Here is a 26400-nt window from a genome sequence, read left to right on the forward strand (position 1 = left end):
CAGAATGTAGAATCATTAAGCTAAAATACAAAGTCATGTATTAAAATGATTGATTTCTAACTATAATACCTAATCCTATAATCATTTACATGACACATAATTGCATATTTCTTTCTTAAGCCAACTTTTAGTGATTATTTATTATTTATTTATTTTATTATTATTTTTGATACTAAGTTTTGCTCTTGTTACCCAGGCTGGAGTGCAATGGCGCAATCTCAGCTCACTGCAGCCTCTGCCTCCAGGATTCAAGCAATTCTCCTGCCTCAGCCTTCCCAGTAGCTGGAATTACAGGCGCCTGCCACCACATCCAGCTAATTTTTTGTATTTTTAGTAGAGACAGAGTTTTGCCATGTTGGCCAGGCTGGTGTCAAACTCCTGGCCTCAGGTGATCTGCCCTCCTCAGCCTCCCAAAGTGCTGGGATTACAGACGTGATCCACCACGCCCAACCTATTCATTTATTTTTAAATGGTTTTTAGAGACAGGATCTTGCTCTGTCAGCCAGACTGGATGGAGTACAGTGGCGTGTGATCACAGCTCACTGCGACCTCCAACTCCTGCGCTCAAGTGATCCTTCCAAGTATCCAAGACTACAGGCATATGCCACCACACCTAGCTAAAAAACCAATTTTTATACTACATCTTTTTTTGTTAAGAAATTACATATTATGAGGCCGGGCATTGTGGCTCCTGCCTGTAATCATAGCACTTTGGGAGGCCAAGTAGGGCAGATCACCTGAGGTCAGGAGTTCAAGACCAGCCTGACCAACATGGAGAAACTCTGTCTCTACTAAAAATACAAAAATAAGCTGGGTGTGGTGGCACATGCCTGTAATCCCAGTTACTCCAGAGGCTGAGGCAGGAGAATCACTTCAACCTGGGAGGTAAAGGAGACCGCACCACTGCACTCCAGACCAGGCAAGAGTGAAACTCTGTATCAAAAAAAAAAAAAAAATTACATATTGTGGACTGTAGTAAATTAGACTAAATGATATACATAGATGAATTACCTAGCACAGTGCCTGGTACATGGTAGGAACTCAATAAAGGATGGCCAGTATTATTCTTACAACAGAATAGGGAAATAAATACTAAAAACCATAATGTTTCTTTTTGAATCTTTCCCCCAGTAGCCTACTGTTTTCCTTTACCATTTGGGCATCTTTGGGTTTGAGTTTTGGTTGCTAGAGAGTTTTTTTTGTTGTTGTTTGTTTGTTTTTGGTTTGTTTTGCTCTGAGGAAACAAGACATGATTTGCCCAGAGTCATCAGAGATGAATATAAACAACTCTATGTCTCCTAACTCTAACTTTGTAGGTTTATCCCACTACTGATGGTACTTTACTAAATAAAAACAGTTCTGCAGAGTCAAAAAGTAACTACCATTGCTCTGTAAATATATTCATGGTTGATATGACACAAGTATTTCTTGAGTGCCTATCAAGTCTGCTATGATGTCAAAATTATAATACATTCAAGAAGGAAAAACTCAAGCACCATAATTTCAGATGGTTTAATGTTAAGTAATCATTATAGATTCTAGAATCAACCTACCATTGAGGTGAGAAAGATAGTCAATATAGGCCAGGACATACTCTGGAATATCTCCATACTTTTTTAGCCCCAGCTCAAAAATCTTAAAGGCAACAGATTTGTCCTACAAGTAAAGAAAGTAAAGTACTGATTTCCATGTAATGTCAGATAAAATACTTATAAGAATATTAAAATTATACCTAAATAAGACCAAATAAATAAGAATTAAAGCAGAAATTAAAATCATGTTAAGTAAAAATTGCTGAGCTAAAAACTATTTAAAGGAGTTTAGGCTCAGAAATGTGGTGATTAATAAGGCATGAAAAGCAGGCAGTTGGGGATTTGGATGATGCTCTGTGTAATTTTACACATATACACTTAGGCTGTCTTTAAAAATGGAGCAATAAAATCTTAATGACAGAAACTAAGACCACCTTTCTTTTACAAGTCTCAGATGATGGAAGTTGTTTTACCTTTACACTTGTATTTCAGTATTTACCTTACTACAGTAATACTCCATGAGTGCTGCAGTAACATAGACATGGTGGCGGGTTCTGGTATCTTCTCTTGCTTTTTTAAATATCATTCTTCCAGATTTGATGCCTTCTGCTCTCCGTGCAAATTTCATATATTGGATATATACCTATGCAAAAAAAAAAAGTATTTGTGTTTTACAAATTAGGCAGTATGTTTCCTGTATAAAAAAGTAATCCTCAATACCCAAGAAATTAGAAAGTAGGAATTTAGATAACATGCTATTTAAATCCACAAGCTAATTTTTCTGATATTAGATATTAGAGATGTAAGCAAATTAATTTGCTATTGTTTTTTATTGAGATATAATTCACATACCACAAAATTCACCCTTTACAATTCAGTGGGTTTTTGTTGTTATTGTTGTTGTAGTTTTTAAAGACGGGGTTTCACCATGTTGGTCAGGCTGGTCTTGAACTCCCGACCTCAGGTGATCCACCCGTCTTGGCCTCCAAAGTGCTTGGATTACAGGTGTGAGCCACCATGCCCAGCCCTACAATTCAGTGGTTTTAAATATATTCACAAAGTTGTGCAATCATCACCACTAATTCTAAAATTAAAGGTTAAGAGGAAAAGTGTGAAACTACTAGAACATACTCCACTAATGAATGCCAATATCTAAAAGTCTCGAGAGTTAATTTAATACAAGCATGTTTGCAATACATGTTTAACTTCTCATTTTCTTGGTTTGTATTTATTTATTTTTTTAATTAATTTATTTTTTGAGACGGAGTCTCACTCTTGTTGCCCAGGCTGGAGTGCAGTGGCGCAATATTGGCCCACTGCAACCTCTGCCTCTTAGTTTCAAGCAATTCTCCCGTCTCAGCCTCCCAAGTAGCTGAGATTACAGGTGCCCGCCACTACACCTGGCTAATTTTTGTATTTTAGTAGAGACAGAGTTTCACCATGTTGGTCAGGCTGGTCTCAAACTCCTGACCTCAGGTGATCCTCCCGCCTCTGCCTCCCCAAGTGTTGGGATTACAGGCGTGAGCCACCTCGCCCAGCCTTGGTTTATTTTTAAAAGCCCACTATTCTATTTTCTAAACAACATATAATGGAACTTCATGGATAAACAATGAGCCATTTTATACCCAGCACCTATGAGTGTCTTAACATATCGTGAGTAAGCAGTATTTGTTTAATGAACAAATGACTATTAGTAGGGTCCTGGTTTGTCCAGTTTTGATAGATTGATAAATGGATGGATGAATGAACTATGAGTTCCTCAAGAAAAGGAGTTTTATCTAGTTTGTCATTATGTTGCTGAAGTCTAGCACAACGCATAGACTCCAGCAATATTTTTGCTAGATACGTTTGTGGAAAGAATTATAATAATAAATGTAGGAACTAGAGCAGTGGAATCCCAATATAAATCAGTAACAAAAAAAAGTAGTGTAGCTATAATTGACTGGAGGCAGAGGGTCTAGACACACCCACAAGCCTGTCCCCTTCCTCTGCCAATGGCAAAGCACCACTGCACTTTTGCACTCAGGACTTTGAAAACCACTATGATAGAATAGGATTTAGAATAAAGTGATTTTCAGTCTAATTTCTTCCCAGGATATTGGTTGTAATCCCAGCACTTTGGGAGGCCAAGGCGGGTAGATCATGGTATCAGGAGATTGAGATCATCCTGGCTAACATGGTGAAACCCCCTCTCTACTAAAAATACAAAAAATTAGCCAGGCATGGTGGCACTCACCTGTAATCCCAGCTACTCAGGGGCTGAGGAAGGAGAATCACTTGAACCCAGAAGGTGGAGGTTGCAGTGAGCCTAGATTGTGCCACTGCCCTCCAGCCTGGGCGATAGAGTGAGACTCTGTCTCAAAAAAAATAAAATTAAATAAATAAATGAAAAGAAAAAATTCTAACAGAAGACAGATCAGCAAATGTCAGAGATAAGGGCAGAGAGAAGGGTTATATCTACAAAGAAGTCACATGAGAGAATTTTTGAGGGATGATGGAGATGTTTTCTATCTTAATTGTGGTGATGATCCCATGACTCAATGTTATTTGTCAAGATTCCGAGAACTATACAACAAAAACAGTGAATTTTACTGTATATACACTTAAATTGTTTTTTGTTAGATAAGAATGTAAAGGAGGAAAACAGATGTGTAAAGTTACTCACCAAGGTGGGGTCAATATCCTCAATTGCCAGAAGTCGGTTATATATACTATGAACCTTTTCATACTTCATGCGACTCTAAGGTGGTAGAGAAGAAGTGAATATTAACATGTGGTCATAAATAAGCAGGATTTGAACTCTAAGGAATCCAAAGGCTATAATCCCCCACGTCTAATGGCATCTCCACTGAGCATAAATATAGTATAAGCTGATAACGAATAACTGTTCATTTGGAATTATCTCTGTCTACCAAAAGCAATATGCCTGGCAAAAAAGCAGCAAGAAGAAATGTTCAGTCCTGCAGTAAAAAATTGAATTATAAGAAGGCTCTAAATATTTTTACTTACCTCTTCATAATCTGCATATGCAAAATAAAGAAGCATATTCTTCTTCAATAAAGTGCTTATGGCTCTTTCATATATATTAGCAGCTTCATCACTAAATAATTTGGCATTATTCATATCCTAGGAGAAAAAAAAGCTCATCATCAATTTTAATATAATTGTGAGAGAATAAAATTAATAGTTATATCTACTTTATTTTATTTATATGTGTCTAAGAAAGCACACATGTATGCACACACATATATGTATTTACACACATACATACATGCACACATATGCATTTCTGGATTCTAAAAAAATTCTAAAGATTCCTTTCATTATTTTAGCTTAAAAAATAATCATGCAAGTACTCTAAATGATTCATCACTTTAATACATTAAAAAACAGCCAGTTTACTTTAATTGACTAAGGAGGTCTAATTATATGAGTGTCACTAAGATTCATATTAATGTAAGCTTAAAATTTTTAACACTTATTCTTTATTACCAAAATTCAGTTATGTTTTTCAGTAAATCATTGCTATATCAAAACCACAAAAATATCAAAGTGGGGATAGGAAAGGAACACTTACTCCCTTTTCTGCAAGCAGTTTACTTGACTGCTCAAGATACTGGGCAGCTTCATACCAAATATCAGGGTGATGGCCCAGCACAAGCAGGCACTGTTCATAAGCAAACATAACTAAGGGAAGAAATTAACAAACAACATTCAATTAAAATAAGTATTATTTGTAAAACTATCAATGTAAGTATCATAACCAAATTAGGATCCTCAAAAATTAATGATGATTAGAAATAAAAAGCTTTAGTGATTTCTGGCACCATCATCCATCTAAGCTCCATCTATCTATTACTTTTTTTTTTTTTTTTTTGGAAGCAGGGTCTCTGTCATGTAGCCTGGCATGCAGTAGCACAAATATGGTACACTGCAGCCTCGACCTCCTGCGCTCAAGTGATTTTCCTGCCCCAGCCTCCTGAGTAGCTGGGACCAGGTGTACACCACCAAATCTGGCTTGTTTTAAAAAATATTTTATAGAGGCCAGGCGTGGTGGCTCATGCTTGTAATCCCAGCACTTTAGGAGGCTGAGGTGGGTGGATCACGAGGTCAGGAGATTGAGATCAGCCTGTCTGATATGGTGAAACCCCATTTCTACTAAAAAATACAAAAATTAGCTGGGCATGGTGGTGCATGACTATAGTCCCAGCTGCTTGGGAGGCTGAGGCAGGAGAATCTCTTGAACCTGGGAGATGGAGGTTGCAGTGAGACGAGATGGTGCCACTGCACTCCAGCCTAGATGACAGAGTGAGTAAACAAACACTCCGTCTAAAAAAAAAAAATTTATAGAGACAAGGTCTCACCATGTTACCCAGGCTTGTCTAGAACTCCTGGGCTCAAGCAATCCTCCCATCTTAGCCTCCCAAAGTGCAGCCAGCCTAAATTAATATTTATTGAGCATCAACTATATGCCAGTGAATGTGAAAGGTACTGTGAATATACAAGTGAATAAGACTTCCTATATTCAAGAAGTGTACAGTATATGGGGAAGATAGACACTAAGAAAGCAAAGATCAAAAGTATTATGATGATGAAAGTACAGTATCCTCTTAAAACTTACAGCAGCAGGACTTAACATAGTTTAGGGACTCAAGAAAGGCTTCACTAAGGAACTGAGATCTAATACAACTGAAGAAGGGATGAAGTTGGTCAGAGAAAAATAAGTAAAGTGGAGTAAGGATGGGGTAGATATAAAAATGGAGTAGGCAAAAGAAACAATATTTCCAAAGACCTACAAGTAAGACAGCAAGGCAAGACTGAGGAATTCTATAAAGGGCCAAATTACAGTCTGTCAGTGGCAGAGTAATTTGTACCAGACCAACCATCAGCAAGTAAAAATTATAAACAAACAAAAATACAAAAGCAACTATTTAAAGTTACTGGAAATGACCAAAAGAAGCAGAAATCAGAGATTGAGCCCTTAAAAAGACAGAATAACACTAGATGAGATCCATATTTAATATGGCTTTTCCCTTCAAGCACATGCTCATGTTGTGCACTTCTGGGATAGCTAGAACTCAAGTCAAATGCTGCAGTCTTACTGTCTTGAAGTGACATGGAGCTCTGGCCTATGAGAGCAGCTGGAAATTGAGGGGAGACATCCCCAAAAAGAGAAAGCCAGAGCCTGAAAATCTGGACATAAATGTTCTCAAATCCTCAGCTGATCCCTAAAATGTACATACATAGGAAAGAATACAAACAGCCCAGTAGAAAACAAAACTGGAAGGTGGAAAGAGTTGAATAGATACCTCAGCAACTAACTAAGGGAAATGAAGTTTAGAATTTGAGTCCCATCCAATTAGATGATCAAGGTAGACACCTTAGACTTTTCATTATGTCTTAGGAGTAAAGACTATGTTCCAAGAATAAGGTATTTACTCTCAGATTAAGGGTAAAACTAAAACAGATCTGTCTTCATAGTATAAAACCAAGCCTCCACAAAGTCCAAGTAATCTGACAGTAATTTAACTTCCTGCTAAAATAAAACAACATTCTTCAGAGGAAGATAACAGAATCCAGAGTCTTTACAATGTATCATCTACACATTTGTACAATATCTAAAGGAAAAAATTTAAACAGGAAACAAGAAAATGTAAACCATAATCAAGAGAAAAAGCAATCAGAGAAAATAAACTCCCTGATGGTTAATGGCCCAAATGTTGGAACTGGCAGACGAGGACTTTATAACTACTGTTACAAATATGTTCAAAGATATAAACAAAAAGATGGTAATGAACACACAAGGACTCTCAACTAAGAAATGGAAACCAAAAAAATGAACTATAAAAAATAAAACATTTCTGCTAGGCACAGTGGCTCACACCTGTAATCTCAGTACTTTGGGAGGCCGAGGCAGGCAAATCCCCTGAGGTCCGGAGTTCGAGACCAGCCTGACCAACATGGATACACCCCGTCTCTACTAAAAAAATACAAAATTAGCTGCGCATGGTGGCACATGTCTGTAATCTCAGTTATTCTGGAGGCCGAGGCAAGAGAATCGCTTGAACCTGGGAGGCAGAGGTTGCCGTGAGCTGAGATTGCATCATTGCACTCCAGCCTGGGCAACAAGAGTGAAACTCTGTCTCAAAAAAAAAAAAAAAAAAAAAAAAAATAATAGGCCAGGAGGGTAGCTCATGCCTGTAATTCCAGCACTTTGGGAGGCTGAGGCAGGTGGATCAGGTCAGGAGTTAAAGTCTAGCCTGGCCAATATGGTGAAACCCTGCTTCTACTAAAAATACAAAAGTAGCTGGGCATGGTACTGGGCACCTGTAGGCCCAGCTACTCAGGAGGCTGAGGCAGAAGAATTGCTTGAACCCAGGAGGCGGAGGTTGCAGTGAGCCAAGATCGTGCCACTGCACGCCAGCCTGGGCAACAGAGTGAGACTTGGTCTCAAAAATAAAAAAATAATAATTTATAAAATGGAAATTTATAGAACTGAAAAATAAAGTATTTGAAATAAATAATTCACTGGATGGGCTTAATCACAGACTGCATATGATGAAAACAAAGGTTCAGTGAACATGGAGATAGATCTTTAAGAATTATTGAATCTGAAGAAGGAAAAAAAGATTAGGTGTAAAAAAGTTTCAGTAAAAGTTTCAGTAACCTATGGGGATAGCAAGTGGCCTAACATACATATAACTGAAGTCCCATGAGGGTTAATCTTGTTACCTCTTTTTGTTATAAGGGTCTGATCCTCTGTACGAAGAGGGTTGCTCTTTTCCCACTGTATATATTTCTTCCACATATCTACTTGTTGAGCTTCTTGAGGAGTATTCTGAGGAGGCACTGAGGGAGCATTGCGGTCCAAGCCTTTCATTACTGTCTCATATTCCTAGACAACAACCATTTAGAATTCTTTGGTGAGCCAGGAACAACCCAGATATATGAGGGATGGGGTAGATCAGTTTGGAAGACTATGTTCAAAATGCCTACATTTTCCAAATACTATTTTGTTAATATAATCTAAAAACTATTTAAGAGTAGAGAAAAAGATAAGAGTATTACCCACTCAAGAACAGATTCCCAGAATTGGGTGAGCAAAACACCCATGGGTCCTCTCTAGGAGGACCTAAGTGATCTAGGAGGTTACTTTCTAAGATGTAAGAGTTGACAGATCAATAGGACTGAAGATCTGGTGGCAGTATTATTTCCATCCTTGGAGAAACTATCTGTCTGTTAAAATTTCAATAGTTTGTATTAATGGGCTATTTTTCCTAATTTCTAAGAGTGTCAATGAATGGAAAGGTATGCACACAATCAAAATGTGTCCCTGAGAGCTATGTTATTAGACCACAGAGTAATACAACGTTCAGATGAACCCAAACAAGAGAGGGAAAAGAATTACTTCATCAATTCTAGGTAGAGCCTTGTCTTTATGTCCTCTGTTTCCATATTTTAAAAAATAATTTATTCTAAACTCAATTTATTATATTTTGTTCTTACAAAGAGATATTTCAAATATATCATCTCAGATTTTGCAATTAATTGCTGTTACTTAAGATTGCTAATGATTGAAAATATCAAGAGTAATACCAGACAGGGAAAGCTCTGCTGTAAAAAACAGACTCAAAATAATCATTAAATAAAGGCCTGATGGAATTCCATACCTTTGCTACACGTCTAGCATTCATATAATCTCTACTCCGATCTTCAATCATTTTTTTAGCTAAATGAATATTGATACCCTAGAAAAAGCAAAAATATTTTAAAATTAAGTATAGTATCTTAAAAATTATACAATACAGTTAATTTATTCATTTATTAAGTAACTTTAAATTCTTTATTTTAAAAGATTTCTTGTTAAATAAAGGTTCATACAGCTCATGAAAAGCAAGAAAAAATAAAAATAAAGGTTCAATCACATTATACATTTCAAAGATCAAGGAGGGTGTGCTTATGTCTATTATGAGCTGGCAGTAAGTTTCCATTTATCGGGAACTTTTAAAGATAGAATCATTTGAAAAGGGTCAACTATTTCATATAAGATTCTACTAAAAATAATTGACATGGCTCATGCCTGTAATCCTAGCACTTTGGAAGGCTGAGGCAGGTGGATCATTGAGGTCAGGAATTCAAGATCAGCCTGCCCAACATGGTGAAACTCTGTTTCTACTAAAAATACAAAAAAATTAGCTGGATATGGTGGCATGTGCCTGTAAGGGAGACTTGGGCAGGAGAATTGCTTAAACCAGGGAGGTGGAGGTCACAGTGAGTCAAGATTGTGCCATTGAGCTCCAGCCTGGGCGACAGAACAAGAGTTAAAAAACAAACAAACAAAAAAGACATACAGATTCATCTAGGTGAACAGCCATGGCTTGACTTTGATAGCCCTTTTCTTTTTCTTTTTTATAGACAGTCTTCCTTTGTCACCCAGGCTAGAATGCAGTGGCACCATCCTAACCCACTGGAACGTTGAACTCCTGGGCTCAAGTAATCCTCCTGCCTCAGCTTCCTAACATAGGACTACAGGTGTGCACTGCCACACAAGACTAATTTAAAAAAATTGTTTTTTGTTTTGCAGAGATGTAGTCTTGCTATGTTGCCTGGGCTGGCCTCAAACTCCTGGCCTCAGACAATCCTCCTCTTCAGCCTCCCAAAGTGCTGGGATTATAGGCGTGAGCTACCATACCTGGCTAATAGCCCTTTTCTAACTAGTTCTGTTGTATAACACTTTTTAAAAAGACAAACAGAAGTAGCAAGGAAAGATAAACATTACCACTCAGTGAGTATTCCAAGGATTCTGAGACCCTTTCAGAGAGTTCATGAAATCAAAATAGCTTTCAATGTAATATAAGACATTATTTGCCTCTCTCACAAAAATAAAGGAGTTTTCGAGAGGCTACATGACATTCAGTATTATAACACATTGAATGGAAGCAGATATGAAAATCCAGCTGTTTCATATTAAACTATATATGAAAGAAATTTGTGAAAATATAAAAAACAATGCCATTCTTCTCACTACATTTTTTTGTTTTGGAAAATACAGCTTTTGGCCAGGTGTGGTGGCTCATGCCTGTAATCCCAACATTTTGGGAGGCCAAGGCGGGTAAACTGCTTGAGCTCAGGAGTTCAAGGCCAGCCTGGGCAACATGGAGAAATCCCATCTCTACTAAAAAATTAGCTTGGGAGTGGTGGCATATGCATGTAGACTCAGCTACCTAGGAGGCTACATACATGACCTGAGCCCAGGAAGTCGATCAAGCCTGCAATGAGCTGTGATTGTGCCACTGCACTCCAACCTGGGTGACAGAGTAAGACCCTATCTCTTAAAAAAAAAAAAAAAAAAAATTCTTTGTGGTCTTCAATCATTTTTAAAATCCCAAAACCATAAAGTTTGAGAACCACAGCTAATGCCTGTGAGGGAACAATTTCACTCCCCTGTATAGTTATTCCAAATCACAATATACATATAAGGAACCTTTTTTTTTTAATCTTTAGAGACAGGGTCTTGCCATCTTGTCCAGGCTGGTCTCGAACTCCTGGACTCAGGCAATCCTTCTACCTCGGCATCCCAAAGTGCTGGGATTACAAGTGTAAGCCACCACACCCAGTCAAGGAACTTTCTTTTAATGCTAGAGTTTATTTGGCATGTATATTTGTGTATTCAGATTGATTAGTCAGTTATTAAAAGCAGATCCCAATAATACAAAGATCTTGGATTGCAGCCACACACCTCACAGATTCAAACCAATAATCACATCACTGTAATCAGGTGAAGGAGGTGCATTGCAACTGAAAAATAATTCCCAAAAGTTACTACTGGAAAAATAATTCCCAGAAGATACTGTTTTATAGAAAGTCAATGACAATGTGTATGTGTGTGTATGAATGTGTGGATGTGGCTTAGCATAGAATAAAAAGTTTTATAAGAACTATTGTTCTTCAGAGTATCCTCTAAAAAAAACACTAATATGAAGACTCTCAAAACCTTGCAAAAACATTATAGTGCTTTCATTACAATCAATAAAAAAAAATGTGTAACACTGATATCCAGGAATGTGATGCTAGAAAGGCTATAATCTACAAATCCACCATGCAAAAAAATTAAAATGGCTTAGTTAATAATAAACAACTACTCTGAGGTAATTTACCTCTTCATACTTGTTATAGTCTCTCCAGAGTTGTTCAATGTTGATCATGGGATTAACACAACCCCTTTGATAAACTCTTCGGACAGCTGTTATTCTTTGATTTTCTGCATAAGATCCTACAGCTTCCCTGAAATTGGGTAAGAAATGTCATAAACTGTATTATAGCTGAATCCAATTCAACCCATCAATCTCACTACTGAATATCCACCCAAATAACAGCTCTATGGAAAATAGTATGGAGATTTCTCAAAGAACTAAAAATTATATTTTAGCTAAATCAACTGTTTATCATTTTTAAAAAACTAGAAAAATACTTACACGCCTTTTAGGAAATTGATGTAATCCACCCAAATCTAAGAAATGAAATAAAAATGTTAATATCTTTCTTGGTATTTGCACATTTAAATGCCTATATTAAAAAATTTTAACTCTACCTGATAGGACATAATTTCCATTCCAATTTTATCCAGTGCAAAGTCATATGCTTGAGCCATTTTTTCTCTGAAATGAACATGAAAGAGACGTTTTTAACATTTTTTTGTTATTAAAATTTATCTATGATTAGGCCAGACTTGGTGGCGCATGCCTGTAATCCCAGTGCTTTGGAAGACCAAGGCAGAAAGATCACTTGAGACCAGGAGTTTAAGACCTCTGTGCAACACAGAGAAACCGAATCTCTAAAAAAACAAAAATTTAAAAAATTAGCTGGGTGCGGTGGTGTGCAACTGCAGTCCCAGTTACTCAGAAGGCTGAGGTGGGAGGATTGCTTAAACCCAGGATTTCAAGGTTACAGTGAGTTATGAATAAACCACTGCACTCCAGCCTGGGTGACAGAGTAAGACCTTGTCTCTAAAAAAATTGTAAATGAAATATTTGAAGGTAGGTGTGGTGGCTCACTCCTATAATCCCAATGCTTTGGGAGGCTAAGGCAGGAGGATCATCAGAGGCCAGGAGTTGAAGACAAGCCTGGGCAACACTGTGAGACCTTGTCTCTAAAAAAAAAAATAAGTAAATAAATAATAAATGTATTTATAACTAAAATGTAGCTTCTGATCACAGGATCAGAACAACATTTGAACATTCTCTATAAACAAAACTTAGAGACGTCTTTTTAAGTATATAAAGTCATTCTTTGATGTTAAGCTTGTCAGTATCATAAATTGTTTCCTTTACTGCTTATGAGCTTATCAAAGATAAGGCTCATGTCTTACTTTATATCCTTTAAGTTGCATAATTCTATATGTAGAAGATTCAAATGTGGAAATTTGTGGTTCTCTCATTCATGAGATATATTAAGTCTGAAGATCTATTAGCTCTAAAGTGTAGATATCTGTAAAGTATAGTTTTATTGAAATGCTACTTATGTTAAAATGTAAAGGGTATATCAGGGAGAAAGAACTTGCACTTCAATATAAGACAGTAAAGTATAAACAAGGCCAGGAATGGTGGTTTATGCCTGTAATCCCAGCATTTAGGGAGGCTGAGGCAGGAGAATTGCTGAAGTGTAGTAATTTGAGTCCAGCCTAGGCATGTTGGCTTACCCTTGAGACCCTGCTATGTTTGGGGTCTCAAACATAAAGAGACCCCATCTCTACAAAAAAAAACCAAAAACAAAAACAAAAATCTGCCAGGTGTGGTGGCTCATTCCCATAGTCCCAGCTACTTGGAAGGCCGAGGCAGGAAGATCACCTGAGCCCAGGAGGTTGAGGTTATAGTTGTGCCACTGCACTCCAGCCTATACAACAGAGCTGAGACCCTGTTTCAAAACACAAAATAATAACAAACAGAATAATCAGGAAAAGACAATAAGGATAGAATATTAGTAATAGACATAACTTGCCTGTTAAGTTATGTACAAAAATAGTACCTCAGAAGGTCCATTATTTAGATTCAGCACAGATGGGGAGGTGGGTATAAGTCAGAGTGGGGATGGCAACTTCACAATACAATTGTCAGAGACCCCTTAGATCACTTAAGTAGCACAGTGCATTGTGACCACCCAAAGTAGTACTAGCACAAGTATGAAGATGCTTTTTGAGAAAGTTTGACAAGCCTGCCAACAAAGTAGTTTGGTGTTGCAAATACACAGTGTTTCAGTATAGAAAGGGCTTGGGCGATTTCAATTGTCCAGAGTAGGACTCATGCCAGTGACTTTCTTTGAAGCACTTTTTTCAACTTTACTAATTTCTTAGGAAATCCTAAGGATTTGACTTTTCAAATCCTGACATTTCTTCCCACCTGGAGCTAATAGAAGGTGTGAGTTTATGTGGGATCGAATGTGTGCCTGGAGATGACTTGCATTCTTAAGATCCTGATTTCACTTACTTGTAACTTGGTAGTTTACCCTTGGTTTCTCGGACATATGAAAGATAACACTTCCATAAATCAATGTGCAAAACCTTCATAAGGCATCTCTGAAATAGCTTTAAATACAAGAATATATTATCAGAATCCAGTTAAATACATTTCACATGGACATAGATGAAATGGAAAATCAAAAACACAAATTTGTCTCCCTTTATGAATTTATCTTCTTATAAATAAAAGGCAAATAATTTCCCCATTTTCAGTTTAGATAACTAAAATGCTTCTCATGATTTGTCAGGGGAGTGTAATTATTTTCCTTTTCCAAAATTTTTATGATGAACATTTTTAAGCATATAAAAAAGTTAAATAAGTACAATTAACTTGTAAAAAATCACTATGTAGATTCAATTATTGTTAACGTTTTATTATATTTGTCTTATAAGGTTTTAAGTTAAACTTCAATATAAAATTCAAAGTATATTTGAGGACTCACCTTTTCAACCTTGTCATAATTTTTAGCTTTAATCTGAAGAGAAACAGAAAAATACAGGATTAACACTATTTTTTTAGAGCAGCAATCTGAATTTTTGACCATTTTTTAACCAACCTTGCAAACTCATCCCTATACTTCATTTTGTTTTTCAAAAATAACAGAAGTTTGAACCAAACATGGATAAAATGGATAAATATACCTGTGTAAATTGAATCTATATGGATTTTCATACATTCATTTACATAGAAACTTTGTGAATTTAATAAAATGCTGTAAAATAGTCATGAGATGAATACAGAAATATATACCCAACAGGTCTACCTGAATAGGACTTTATGTATCCACTGAAGAAAAACTTAAAGACTTCCTTTTCCTGAATAGCTACTAGAAAAATCTGAGTGAGTAGAGCAGCAAAAAAGATTTGCAAATTTTGACTACATATACTCAGTCACACCATCAACCTACTACATTGCAGATATTGTGCTAGGCATGGAGGCTACCAGTATGAACAAGACAGGTCTGCCTCTGACCTCACAGAGGTTACAATCTTATGGGCAAAAAAAGGAAATGGAAGGTTGTTTTAAAAGGTTATGGGTAAGTGCTAAAATGAAGAAAGTACTGGGTGCTACAGGAACATTTAGGAGGAGCAAAAGACTTAGACTCGGCGAATTGCAAAAGATTTCCTGGAAAAAGATAATAACTTTTTCTAGGAGAATCTGAGATGTTTAGTAAAGAAAGGGAAGTTATTCCAGGCAGAAGAAGTAGCATGTGCAAAGATATTAAATACTATTAGATTTCTCTTTGAGTATTTCATCACATAGTGTGGGTGGGGTTAGGTGTTCAACTGCATTAATCAGCAAATCTTTGTTTCACCCAGATAGGTAAATAAATATTTTGGCTGATTAGAAATGTTTAGGTCCTTTTCTCTCAAGTAGTACAGTAACAGAGAAGCATTCCCAGTTTTCTGGCTTAAGCTGCTGCAGATGAGAATGCTGATGACAGTCTCTTTTGCTTTTGCTGATAACTTTTCTTTCTGGACTTATTTTTATCTTGATCTTCAGAGATCATACATTTTAGCACACTCTTAAATATAGATCTTTGTACTTTGAAGCAGTTCAATCAAGGCTCTGGAGTCAGACCTCTTGGGTTCACAATCTGGCTATTTCTGATTAAGGGGGATAATAATACCTACGGTGTTAGGGCTATTCTGAGGACTCAATGAGTTAATAAATATGAAGCCTTTAGAATATTGCCTAGCAGGTTGAACAGTAACTGTCATTTATTTTTATTACCACAAAATCTGCTTGGAATTCAGCATGCCCTTTGAACCCATATACTCAGGGCTTTTTTTTTTTTTTAGCTCAAGAATAAGTATCTCAAAAAAAAAAAAAAGTAAGTATCTCTTCCATCTGTTCATTTTTCTCCTTCTAGAACTATACGTTAGATCTCCTGATTCCATCCTTGAAATCTGTTACCTTTACTCTTTCTGTGAATTTTGCTCAAGGTATTAAAATAGTTTGTCCAGCAGGTTCTCCAGGCTATTCATTTAGGGCTCCATGTGACCATTCTCTTCTACTTAGCCTTTAACTATATTTGGTTCATACATAATGGTTTTTGACTAGAGTTTTTAACACAGCCCTTTGAATCCTGTGTTCATATTACGTTGTTCCAGTTGTATTTCTCCTCTAGCAGCTCTATTTTGTCAGGGACCTGACAGTTTTAGTTTATATTCCTTTCTGGTTGCTTGATCCTTCCAATGTGCTGGTTTTTTTCCTGTCTATTCACTGAAGCTGTGTTAACAGTCCTAAAGGAATAGAAATTGGCCCTTCTCTACCATGACAGCTTTGTAGCAGGTGTAGGCAGCAAACACCCCTGCCAAGAAACCAGGAAGAAATCTCTACTGAAGAGCAGGGAGGACTCAGCCTGCCTGTTTTCATCCTTTTTGGTTTTCGAGAGGCCAGACTGATGTCAACATTTGTCTGGGGTAGAGAGGCATTTGAGAGATTGCAAGTTTTCTATACGTCAGCATCTTAGTCCTTTACCTAGGCCCTCTCCTGGGCCTCTTCCTTGTGATTCCCATAGAACCTGAGGCTTCCTTGCATTTAGCTGCTTTGCTTAGTAGAGATAAATAGGCTGAGTTGAGAGTGGGAATAAAGTAAGATGAGTTTAAGTCACCAGTTTCTCAAGTGAGATTATATACAGTTCACACAACTTGTTAGGAAAACCAAAGCCACCCACTGGGAAAATAGGCATAGAATATTAATAGTTAATTCCCAGAACAGAAAATGTAAATGGTTAAAAGCTATATGATGGCCAGGAGCGGTAATCCCAGCACTTTGGGAGGCTGAGGCAGGTGATTCATGAGGTCAGGAGATAAAGGCCATCCTGGCCAACTTGGTGAAAGCCCGTCTCTACTAAAATACAAAAAATTAGCCAGGTGTGGTGGTGCGCCCCTGTGGTCCCAACTACGCAGGAGGCTGAGGCAGGGGGATCGCTTGAACCCGGGAGGCAGAGGTTGCAGTGACACAAGATCACACCACTGCACTCCAGTCTGGCGACAGAGCAAGATTCTGTCTCAAAAAAAAAAAAGCTATATGACAGTATGTGTACGCTTTCAATGTGGCAAAGACAAATTAAAATATAGATATTACTTAATAGCCATTAGAATGGCAAAAATTTACAAAGGTATTAACACAACTGAAGCCATGTAATGAAAATGGCATTTCACACCTAGCTGGAGGAAATATGAATTGTTACAGCCTTTATGAAAAGCCATTGGTAATAGCTATTCTAATTTTAAAAAAATGAATCTTTTGACTCAGCAATTCCACTCCTAGAATTATCCTATAAAAATAAAAGCAACAGAATAGAGAGGTATTTGTACAAGGTTAATTACTATAAACTTTGTAGTAGCAAGAACAGCTTAAAAATTAAATGTCCACCAGTGCAGAAATAGTTTAATTATGATGCATCCACAGCATGGAATATTATGTATTCAGCTTTAACAGGTAATTGAGAGGGATTGCCACAAGATTGTATTGAATGAAAGGATAGTAAAATTTATATAATCTATCTTTATAAAACAATAACTAAAAATAAATCCTATATATGTTCATGTATGATATAAGCATAGAGAAAATAAGGAAAACCCACAAGGTTGTTAAACATAGTTATGGTTGGCAGGGTGATATGGGTGGATACAAAAATAGAAACAAGAAAAAGACTGTACTATCATCTATGCATTTCAGTAAAAATTATGTCTATAATGTGTATCTATGAAATAACCAAACTTTACATAACCCTTCCTGACAAAGTGGCCCTGTATCTTGGATTCATCAATTACTTCTTTAATTGGTAAATTGGTATTAGCCCAATAAATGTATGCAGAAAGACACTTGACTAATACAGAAAAACTCTCTGATCCCTAGTACGTGGCCACTGTCATTCATTAATGCAACCAGTAAATATTATTTGAGAGGTCTTCTACAGAGCTGGTACTGGTGGCCTTAACAGAATAGCTATAATCTCATTATTTTTTTAAACACCATTCATTAAAAAAAAATACTTTGAAGCCAGGCAGGGTGGCTCACACCTGTAATCCCAGCATTTTGGGAGGCCGAGGCGGGCAGATCACCTGAGGTCTGAAGTTCAAGACCAGCCTGACCAACATGGAGAAATCCCATCTCTACCAAAAATACAAAATTAGCCAGGCTTGGTGGTGCATGCCTGTAATCCCAGCTACTCAGGAGACTGAGGCAGGAGAATCGCTTGAACCCAGGAGGCGGAGGTTCTGGTGAGCAGAGATCATGTCATTGCACTCCAGCCTGGGCAACAAGATCAAAACTTTATCTAAAAAAAAACACAACCTTTTAAAAACCATGGCCAGGTGTGGTAGCTCACACCTAACAATCCCAGTACTTTGGGAGGCTGAGGTGGCCAGATCACCTGAGGTCAGGAGTTCGAGACCAGCCTGGCCAATGTGGTGAAATCCCATCTCTAATAAAAGTACAAAAATTAGCCAGGCATGGTGGTGCATGCTTGTAATCTCCACTACTCAGGAGGCTGAGCCAGGAGAATCATTTGAATCCAGGAAGTAGAGGTTGCTGTGAGCTGAGATCGCACCATTTCATTGCAGCCTGGGCAACAAGAGCAAAACTCGGTCTCAAGAAAAAAATCATCAATGTGTTTTGGAGGTTAAAACTGCAGTGTGGTAAAATGAAAAGAATTTGATCACACTGCCTCAATTACTCTCTTACAGTATCAGCTTTTCCACCTACAAAATGGGAATGATAATAACATCTACTTCAAAGGGTTGTTATCAAGAATTAAAAATATAAAGCATCTAGACATTTCACGTGCCCATAAATCATACCAGTCAACAAAGTTATGAACTAAAGGAATATAAACTTTTCATTACATCTTCTCTAAATACTTCTCTAAACAGAGCTATATATACCAAGTAGCCAGAAAGAGCAATAGTGTTATAATTGGCCTAACTGATGCATAAGAAAGGTGCAGACCATATTCAAATGCCATTATTAGTGTTGGGATGGCTGAAGACAGGGTATTGACACCAATTAACATTGACATCAATTAATAATAACATCTATTTTTGACACCAACATCCTGTCTTCAGCCATCCTATCACTAATCCATTTTTTTAAAAAGATTATTATCCTATGTATTATTAATATTTATATGAAAACATCTTACCTATAAGTTAGATATTCTTAAATATACTTAGCATAGTTATGCGCATTTGTACAGGAATCCATTCTACCAGATAACCAAAGCTTGGTTTAAATTCTAAAAATAAAAAAATTCTTGATACTTAAGATTATTTTGTTTTGACATCTGGGATTCTCAGAGCTTTCTGCCATTAATCAATAGAAAATGTCTCCATTTAAAGACCACTATATGCATACAAATAATTTTGCAAAACTTACTAAGACTTGCTTATATTTAATCTATTAATAGTGTATAATTTTCAATGACAGAGGCTCTCAATAAAATTAACTTTTTTTTTTGAGACAGAGTTTCGCTCTTGTTACACAGGCTGGAGTGCAATGGTGCGATCTTGGCTCACCGCAACCTCTGCTTCCTGGGTTCAAGCAATTCTCCCGCCTCAGCCTCCTGAGTAGCTGGGATTACAGGCACGCACCACCATGCCCAGCTAATTTTTTGTGTGTTTTTAGTAGAGACAGGGCTTCACCATGTTGACCAGGAGGGTCTCGATCTCTTGACCTTGTGATCCACCTGCCTCGGCCTCCCAAAGTGCTGGGATTACAGGCTTGAGCCACTGCGCCTGGCCAATAAAATTAACTTTAAGCCAGGTGTGGTGGCATATGCCTGTAGTCCCAGTTACTTGGGAGGCTGAGGCAGGAGGACTGCTTGAGCCCAGAAGTTTGAGGCTGCAGTGTGTTATGATCACACCATTATATTTTTAGCCTAGGTGACAGAGTAAGACCCTGTCTAAACAAAAAAAGAACACATAAATACTTATCCTTCTGGTATACCTACTGTTTATCATGAAAATTTGTCATACAATTGCATTACCTTTTTAATGAATTATCCAAATTTTACAAAGATATGAAAAGTGTCTTTAGTGAAAAAAATAAATTTCTAAAATCACCAACTTCCTATTTTCTTTTATATAAGAGTATGATAACTAGAATAGCAATATCAAGATCAATTAAGCTTTAAATTTAATTACATTCAAATCAGTGGTTATTGGCCAGGTGCAATGGCTCGTGGCTATAACCCCAGTACTTTGGAAGGCCAAGGTGAGTAAGTAGATCTCTTGAGCCCAGGAGTTTGAGACCAGCCCAGGCAACATAGCAAGACCCTATCTCTATTAAAAAACAAAAAACAACAATGATTATGGTAGGGAGAGTAAAACAAGTATAACATATTGAATAAACACAGATCTTTTCCTGATACTTTTAAATACTTCATATTTCCAGTCCTTTGTTAACTCCCACAATTATTTCCCAAGCATTAATTAGTCATCCCTTATCTTTTGCAACTAAAACTATCCTCAGATAGATTACTGGAACTAATGATTACCTATACTAAATTACTTAATTTTGTAAAGTGTTAACTTTGCCAGAAAAGGTCTAATGAATCTTAGTGACTAACATCTATTTTTAACAGTTTGGATTAGCCATGTCCTTTCCCTGGAATATATTTATATTGAGATCTAAAGAAAGCATGATAGATATTTAGCTGTTCAAAAATAAATGAGTTTTTCCTAATGTTAGGAACATATTTCATGCTTCATTGTTTTATGTTTGTTTTATGAAATGTTGATGTAAATGCTAACAAAATTAACATTTTTCTGACCAGAGAAATAAAATTCTATGTCAAGAACATTTTAACAGGTTTCCTCAAATTCAATTTTTTTCCCTTACCCCTTGGGGGGAAATCCCACATCAAAAGTCTTAAAAAGTATGCTGTTTTAAAAATCACCAGTTATGAGAATCATTATACAATTAAATTGAAATTGTTCAAAAACACATTTGAGGCTGGGTGCAGTGGTTTACGCCTGTAATCCCAGCACTTTGAGAAGCGAAAGTAGGCGGATCACCTGAGGTCAGAAGTTTGAGACCAGCCTGGCCAACATAGTGAAACCCTGTATCTACTCAAGATAAAAAAAATTAGTCGGGCATGGTGGCGTGTGCCTGTAATCCCAGCTACTTGGGAGGCTTAGGCAGGAGAACTGCTTGAACCCGGAAGGTGGAGGTTGCAGTAAAGCCAGACCACACCATTGCACTCCAGCCTGGGCAACAAGAGCAAAGCTTGATTTTGAAAAAATAAAAACTGATAAATAAATGAACCTGACATAACTCTGTAGAGGAACACCAAGAAGTGATATAATCTAAAGGAAAAGTAAGTCTCTGCATACTTTGTCTAGGTTTTTGCACAATAACCATTTGGGACAAGTCAACACAGGTTTTCAGATAGTACTGGGCACACAGCAGAGGCTGGGCTTAGATCCATCTAAAGTGAGTTGTTTTTTTTTTGTGAGACGGAGTTTCGCTGTTGTTACCCAGACTGGAGTGCAATGGCACGATCTCGGCTCACTGCAACCTCCACCTTCTGGGTTCAAGCAATTCTCCTGCCTCAGCCTCCCGAGTAGCTGGGACTACAGACGCGCACCACCATGCCCAGCTAATTTTTGTATTTTTAGTAGAGACGGGGTTTCACCTTGTTGGCTAGGATGGTCTCAATCTGTTGACCTTGTGATCCACCCGCCTTGGCCTCCCAAAGTGCTGGGATTATAGGAGTGAGCCACCGTGCCCGGCCTAAGTGAGTTCTTATAGTAGTTGTTAACAATAAATGTGATGAATAAATGAATGAATTGCAGAATCACATTCCTAATTTGTTCCCTGGATCTTTTCTAAAGTATAGCACATAAACTTTTCTGTGACTTAAGACAATTATCTTAAACAGATTTGAGATGCAGAAAAGCTGTCTGATTCTACTTGTATTAATTATCCAGAAAGCTTAGCCCCAGTCCTGAAACCTGAAAGCAAATGGAATCTTAATATAAATTTATCTTCCATTCATTTACTTTTTCACTGCTCTTTTCAGCTATTCTCCAATCACCTACAGCCTGAAAAATATGTCTTGGAAGATTACAGAATACAAGTTGTTTTAAGAAATTTAGAAATATTACAGAATGACATTTTAAGATCTAGAAACAGGATTTTAAGTTAGCTGCTGGAGTAGCTGCAGAATATTCTCATCACCACTCCCAATCTTAAGGTAAAGAAATCTGCAAATAAATTCATTTTTATTCAACAAATAATTATGTGCCTACTATGTGGCAGGTCCTTTTCTAGCACTGGAGATAAAGTGGTAGACTAAGTCATAACTCATGAAATTATATTTTGGTTATATTTTTGGGGGCAGTCACTACCTAAAAAATAATTTTATCTGTACTTCCTAATTTTCCTATGATAAGTTGTATTGTTTCTGCAATTTGTATAGATATAAATGCCAGATGTGGTAGTTCACACCTGTAATCTCAGCATTTGGAGAGGCCAAAGGGAGAGCGTCACTTGAGGCCAGGAATCTGAGACCACTCTGGGCAACAAGGTGGAATTCTATCTCTAAAATTAAAAATAAAAATAAACATGTAGATACAAATGTATATCTATAATATATACTGATTCAGATATAACAGGTTAGCCAAAACCTCTTGATGTCCTAAAATTTTCAATTCTCCAGGCCCTTAAATGTATCACAGAACTATGTCCAAAATGAGTGTCAATTATAGACCACTATCGCTTTTTCCAAGAACATACAATCAACATTTGTATTATGATCCAATTCGAGGCTTCTCAATCCTATATGCAGTTTATTTCTATTTTGTTGTTGACATGACCTAATTCCAAGTTCCATTTTAGAAAATCCTTATCAAATAATCATCTTTTTCAGCAAAATTGCATATTTATTTAACCCTGTTTCGGTATTCTTGATCAAATTACACATTGGTCATATTTACTTAAATTCTGAAACACTTAAAAAAATCAGTACAATTCAAAAGATCATACCAGCAACCAGCAATCTTTGATAGTAAAATATGAATTCTAAAAGGTCAATCTAAAGAAACAATTATGAGTGTTAAAATACTGAAATAAAATTGTATTTATGCAAGAGATTCTTATAAAGCAAAAACTGGAATCACTACAAATGATAATTAGGATTGGTTAATCAGCATACATGTAGGATGTACTACTGTGCCACCATTAAAAGAGATTTTATAGACTGAATAACACAAAAATATGCTACCATGTGGAAAAAACAAGCTACAAAAAGTTAAGGTTTTATAGACAGATCTGGAAAAATTAACTGTGATTAAGTTATAGGGAATATGGGTTTTTCTCCATTTTAGTTTTTTGCTTATAATAAATACATATATTGCCCTTTTAAATAAGAAAAATATTTTCCTTTTTGTAACAATCTTGACAAACTGCTTTCCCTCCCATCTCTCGTTTCAATCACTTGATAATACCTCGTTATGCTTGCCTTTTAAAATTCAACCATTTAATTCCAAAAATATTATTTGTGCATGTATTCAGGTTCTGTGACAACTACTTATGAAAGCCTACCATGATAAGTGTATTTTCTCAGTAGTCCACCTAAGTATTATTCTGCTTACTCAGAAAACAAGTGAGCCAACATCATTTAAAAAATTCCACAAAGGCATAACGTTTTTTATTTCACAGCACCTAGAACAAAGCCTAACATATAGCAGACATTCAATAATTGCTAAATTAATGTGGATAAAAATCCACCAGTTACTATGTGCATATTCATTCAGAAATAAATTTTAGATGATACTGTCTTAAATATCGAGAAATGTAAAAATGTAAATGTATAACTTTTATAGAAAAGTCTTTGAGTCCTATAATCCTTGTTAAAATATTAACTAAAAATCTCACTTCAATGAGGTTTAGAAAGGGTGCCAAGAACAATACTGTCAGTAAATTCAGACTAAAATGGAGGAATAATTAAAGCTCTAATATGGATTTTGAAAGTTAGATTTTTCACAGGATTTAGATCTTTCCATGAACACGCCCAAATCAATTCCACTTTCCATTACTTTTCTTGAATGAAAACATGATTTCTATTTGAAGCTGTGTCAAATAGCCATGTAAAATATGGGAAATGAGGAATTTTGAAAGTAGAGGTTTGAAAAGTAGACATAGCTAACACATTATCTTTATGAAAAACAAAACAAAAAATTCAGGTAAATATTAAGTTCCAGGAGACTCAAGAAGACTTAGACATGAATTTTTTTTCTAATGAGCATGTTCCAAAATAGAAATTTTGGCTCCATTTTAATGACTTCAGTCCACATACTTATCTCCAGAATATTTATAAAATTATTTTATAAAATAATCTACTAGATTTTAAAACTTTTTCCCTAACTTAATAAATTCCTGAGTGCATTTTTCTAAACATGGCCACATTTAAAGGCTTAACAAAAACACACCCTATTTTCTCTGGAACTTTTAAAGTTTGAAATGTTTGCATTTAATTTTACTTTCTCTAAACATATATCACATTTTCCAAAGTGATGCCACCAAAGGTAAAGAATTAAATTCAAATACTACATGGAAAGCTGCCTTTAAGGCTTTAGTAGACAAGAATGAAATGAAGATTCTATTGGTATTCCTGCTGGAAGAACAGGCCCTTACGGTGCTGTCACTAAAATGTAAAGATAATTCAAAGGAAAAAAACCTGAATAGCAAGCTCTGGGCTAAGGGAGTGATACTTTCACCAGCAAATGAAGCAAACCCATATGACCATTCTTTCTAGTTGATTCTAATATACAGGTCTAATTTTGTCCATGACTACTATAACAGATCAGTAGAGATATCAGATTATCAAAAGCTGTGAAATTATATTTAAAAAAAAGTTTCCTAATGCTCAGTTTCTCAAAGAAGCTGAACTCCTGGCAGCCCTTTTCCCCAAGCACCACCTAAAAACCTGAGGACGGAATGGGGAACAGGCACAAAATCATTTTCTGTTTTCCCCATATCCCAACATCCTACTGCAAAATGCACAGAAAAAAGATATAAAATAACCTATGGACTAGCTTTCAAATTACTACATTTGAGATATGTTGTTGAATAGAAAAGTGTGCATGTTGAAAACCAAATTCTATAAAGTATTTAATTAGCTCACCAATGTGAAAGAAAACTGGTTTTCAAATATTTTTTAATGTTAATAGAATATAACTCATATATAAACTCACTTCAAAAGGATCTCTGATTGTTGAAAGATGCCTTCATGATTTTGATGTCTATTATTCTCTACATGACCTTATTGAATAGCTCAAGAAAATCTGTAATGTGAATTAAAATTTTTCTTCACAACTGTTCCATAGGCAAATCAGTTTCGGGAAAAAATAAATATAACTAGCAAAAGAAACATGCACTTATAAAATCTTAAAATTATTTTTATTATATGAGTATGTGAGTCTCCTCATGTTTTTATAATGTTGAGATGCAATACAGAAAGCTTTAAAAAATGAAAAAAGTAATTTGCAAACATTAAGACTTAATTTAAATGGGAAATCAGAGGTTTGACTAACAAAAGAAATACTTAAGTACAAAACATGCATTTGAAAGACAAATATAGGCCAACCATGGTGGCTCACGCCTGAACTCCTAGCATTTTGGGAGACCAAAGCAGGTGATTTGAGTAAAGGAATTCAAGACCAGCCTGGGCAATAGAGCAAGACCCTGTCTTTAGAAAAAAAATACAAAAATTTGTTGGGCATGGTGGGATGCACCTGTAGTCCCAGCCACTTGAGGGGCTGAGGTGGGAGGATTGCTGGAGGCTGGGAGGTGAGGGCTATACTGAACTGTGATCACACCACTGCACTCCAGCCTGGGCAACACAGTGAGATCCTGTCTTGAAAGAAAAAAGAAAAGAAAGAGAAAGAAGGAAAGAAGGAAGGGAGGGAGGGAGGGAGGGAGGAGAAAGAAAGAAAAAAGAAAAAAAAGAAAAAGGAAGGAAGGAAGAAGGAAAGAAAGGATGTAAAATAGGTCAGTAAGAACACCAAAACAACAAAGGAAAATATGTTCTTTCATCTCAGAATGTATTTATCATTCCTTCCATTCTGACAATGAGAAAAACAAGTAAAGCAAGAAATGTAACACATTATTTAAATGTTTAATCAAAATTCTTTTAACTTCTAAACAGGAAATTGTGTTAACATTAAGTTTCCCTTAACTTCCCTAATGTGCTCTTGTAAAGAAGAAAAAAAAAACGGAAAAATGGACTAAAGAGATTAGTTCTGAGTAAAAGAAATCCAAAGGGCTCTTAAAAATGAAAATATGCGGCCGGGCGCAGTGGCTCATGCCTATAATCCCAGCACTTTGGGAGGCCGAGG

The 26400-nt window shown here is 36.4% G+C and overlaps 1 protein-coding gene across 1 annotated transcript in view; it reads right to left on the reverse strand.

The window, feature by feature from the left end:
- Window positions 1–26400, reverse strand: part of CSTF3 (cleavage stimulation factor subunit 3) — a 77880-nt gene that overhangs the window by 10626 nt on the left and 40854 nt on the right. The window contains exons 4-15 of the mRNA XM_002755150.5: window positions 14490–14522; window positions 14015–14112; window positions 12124–12190; window positions 12008–12042; window positions 11690–11816; window positions 9203–9280; window positions 8265–8427; window positions 5110–5219; window positions 4542–4658; window positions 4198–4272; window positions 2032–2175; window positions 1554–1656 (exon numbers count right to left, since the gene is read on the reverse strand). Of these exons, the coding sequence (XP_002755196.1) occupies window positions 1554–1656; window positions 2032–2175; window positions 4198–4272; window positions 4542–4658; window positions 5110–5219; window positions 8265–8427; window positions 9203–9280; window positions 11690–11816; window positions 12008–12042; window positions 12124–12190; window positions 14015–14112; window positions 14490–14522 (1150 nt within the window). The remainder of the gene's footprint in view (window positions 1–1553; window positions 1657–2031; window positions 2176–4197; window positions 4273–4541; window positions 4659–5109; window positions 5220–8264; window positions 8428–9202; window positions 9281–11689; window positions 11817–12007; window positions 12043–12123; window positions 12191–14014; window positions 14113–14489; window positions 14523–26400) is intronic.

The sequence above is a fragment of the Callithrix jacchus genome, chromosome 10 (genome assembly GCF_049354715.1).
Source record: "Callithrix jacchus isolate 240 chromosome 10, calJac240_pri, whole genome shotgun sequence".
Classification (NCBI taxonomy): Eukaryota; Metazoa; Chordata; class Mammalia; order Primates; family Cebidae; genus Callithrix; species Callithrix jacchus.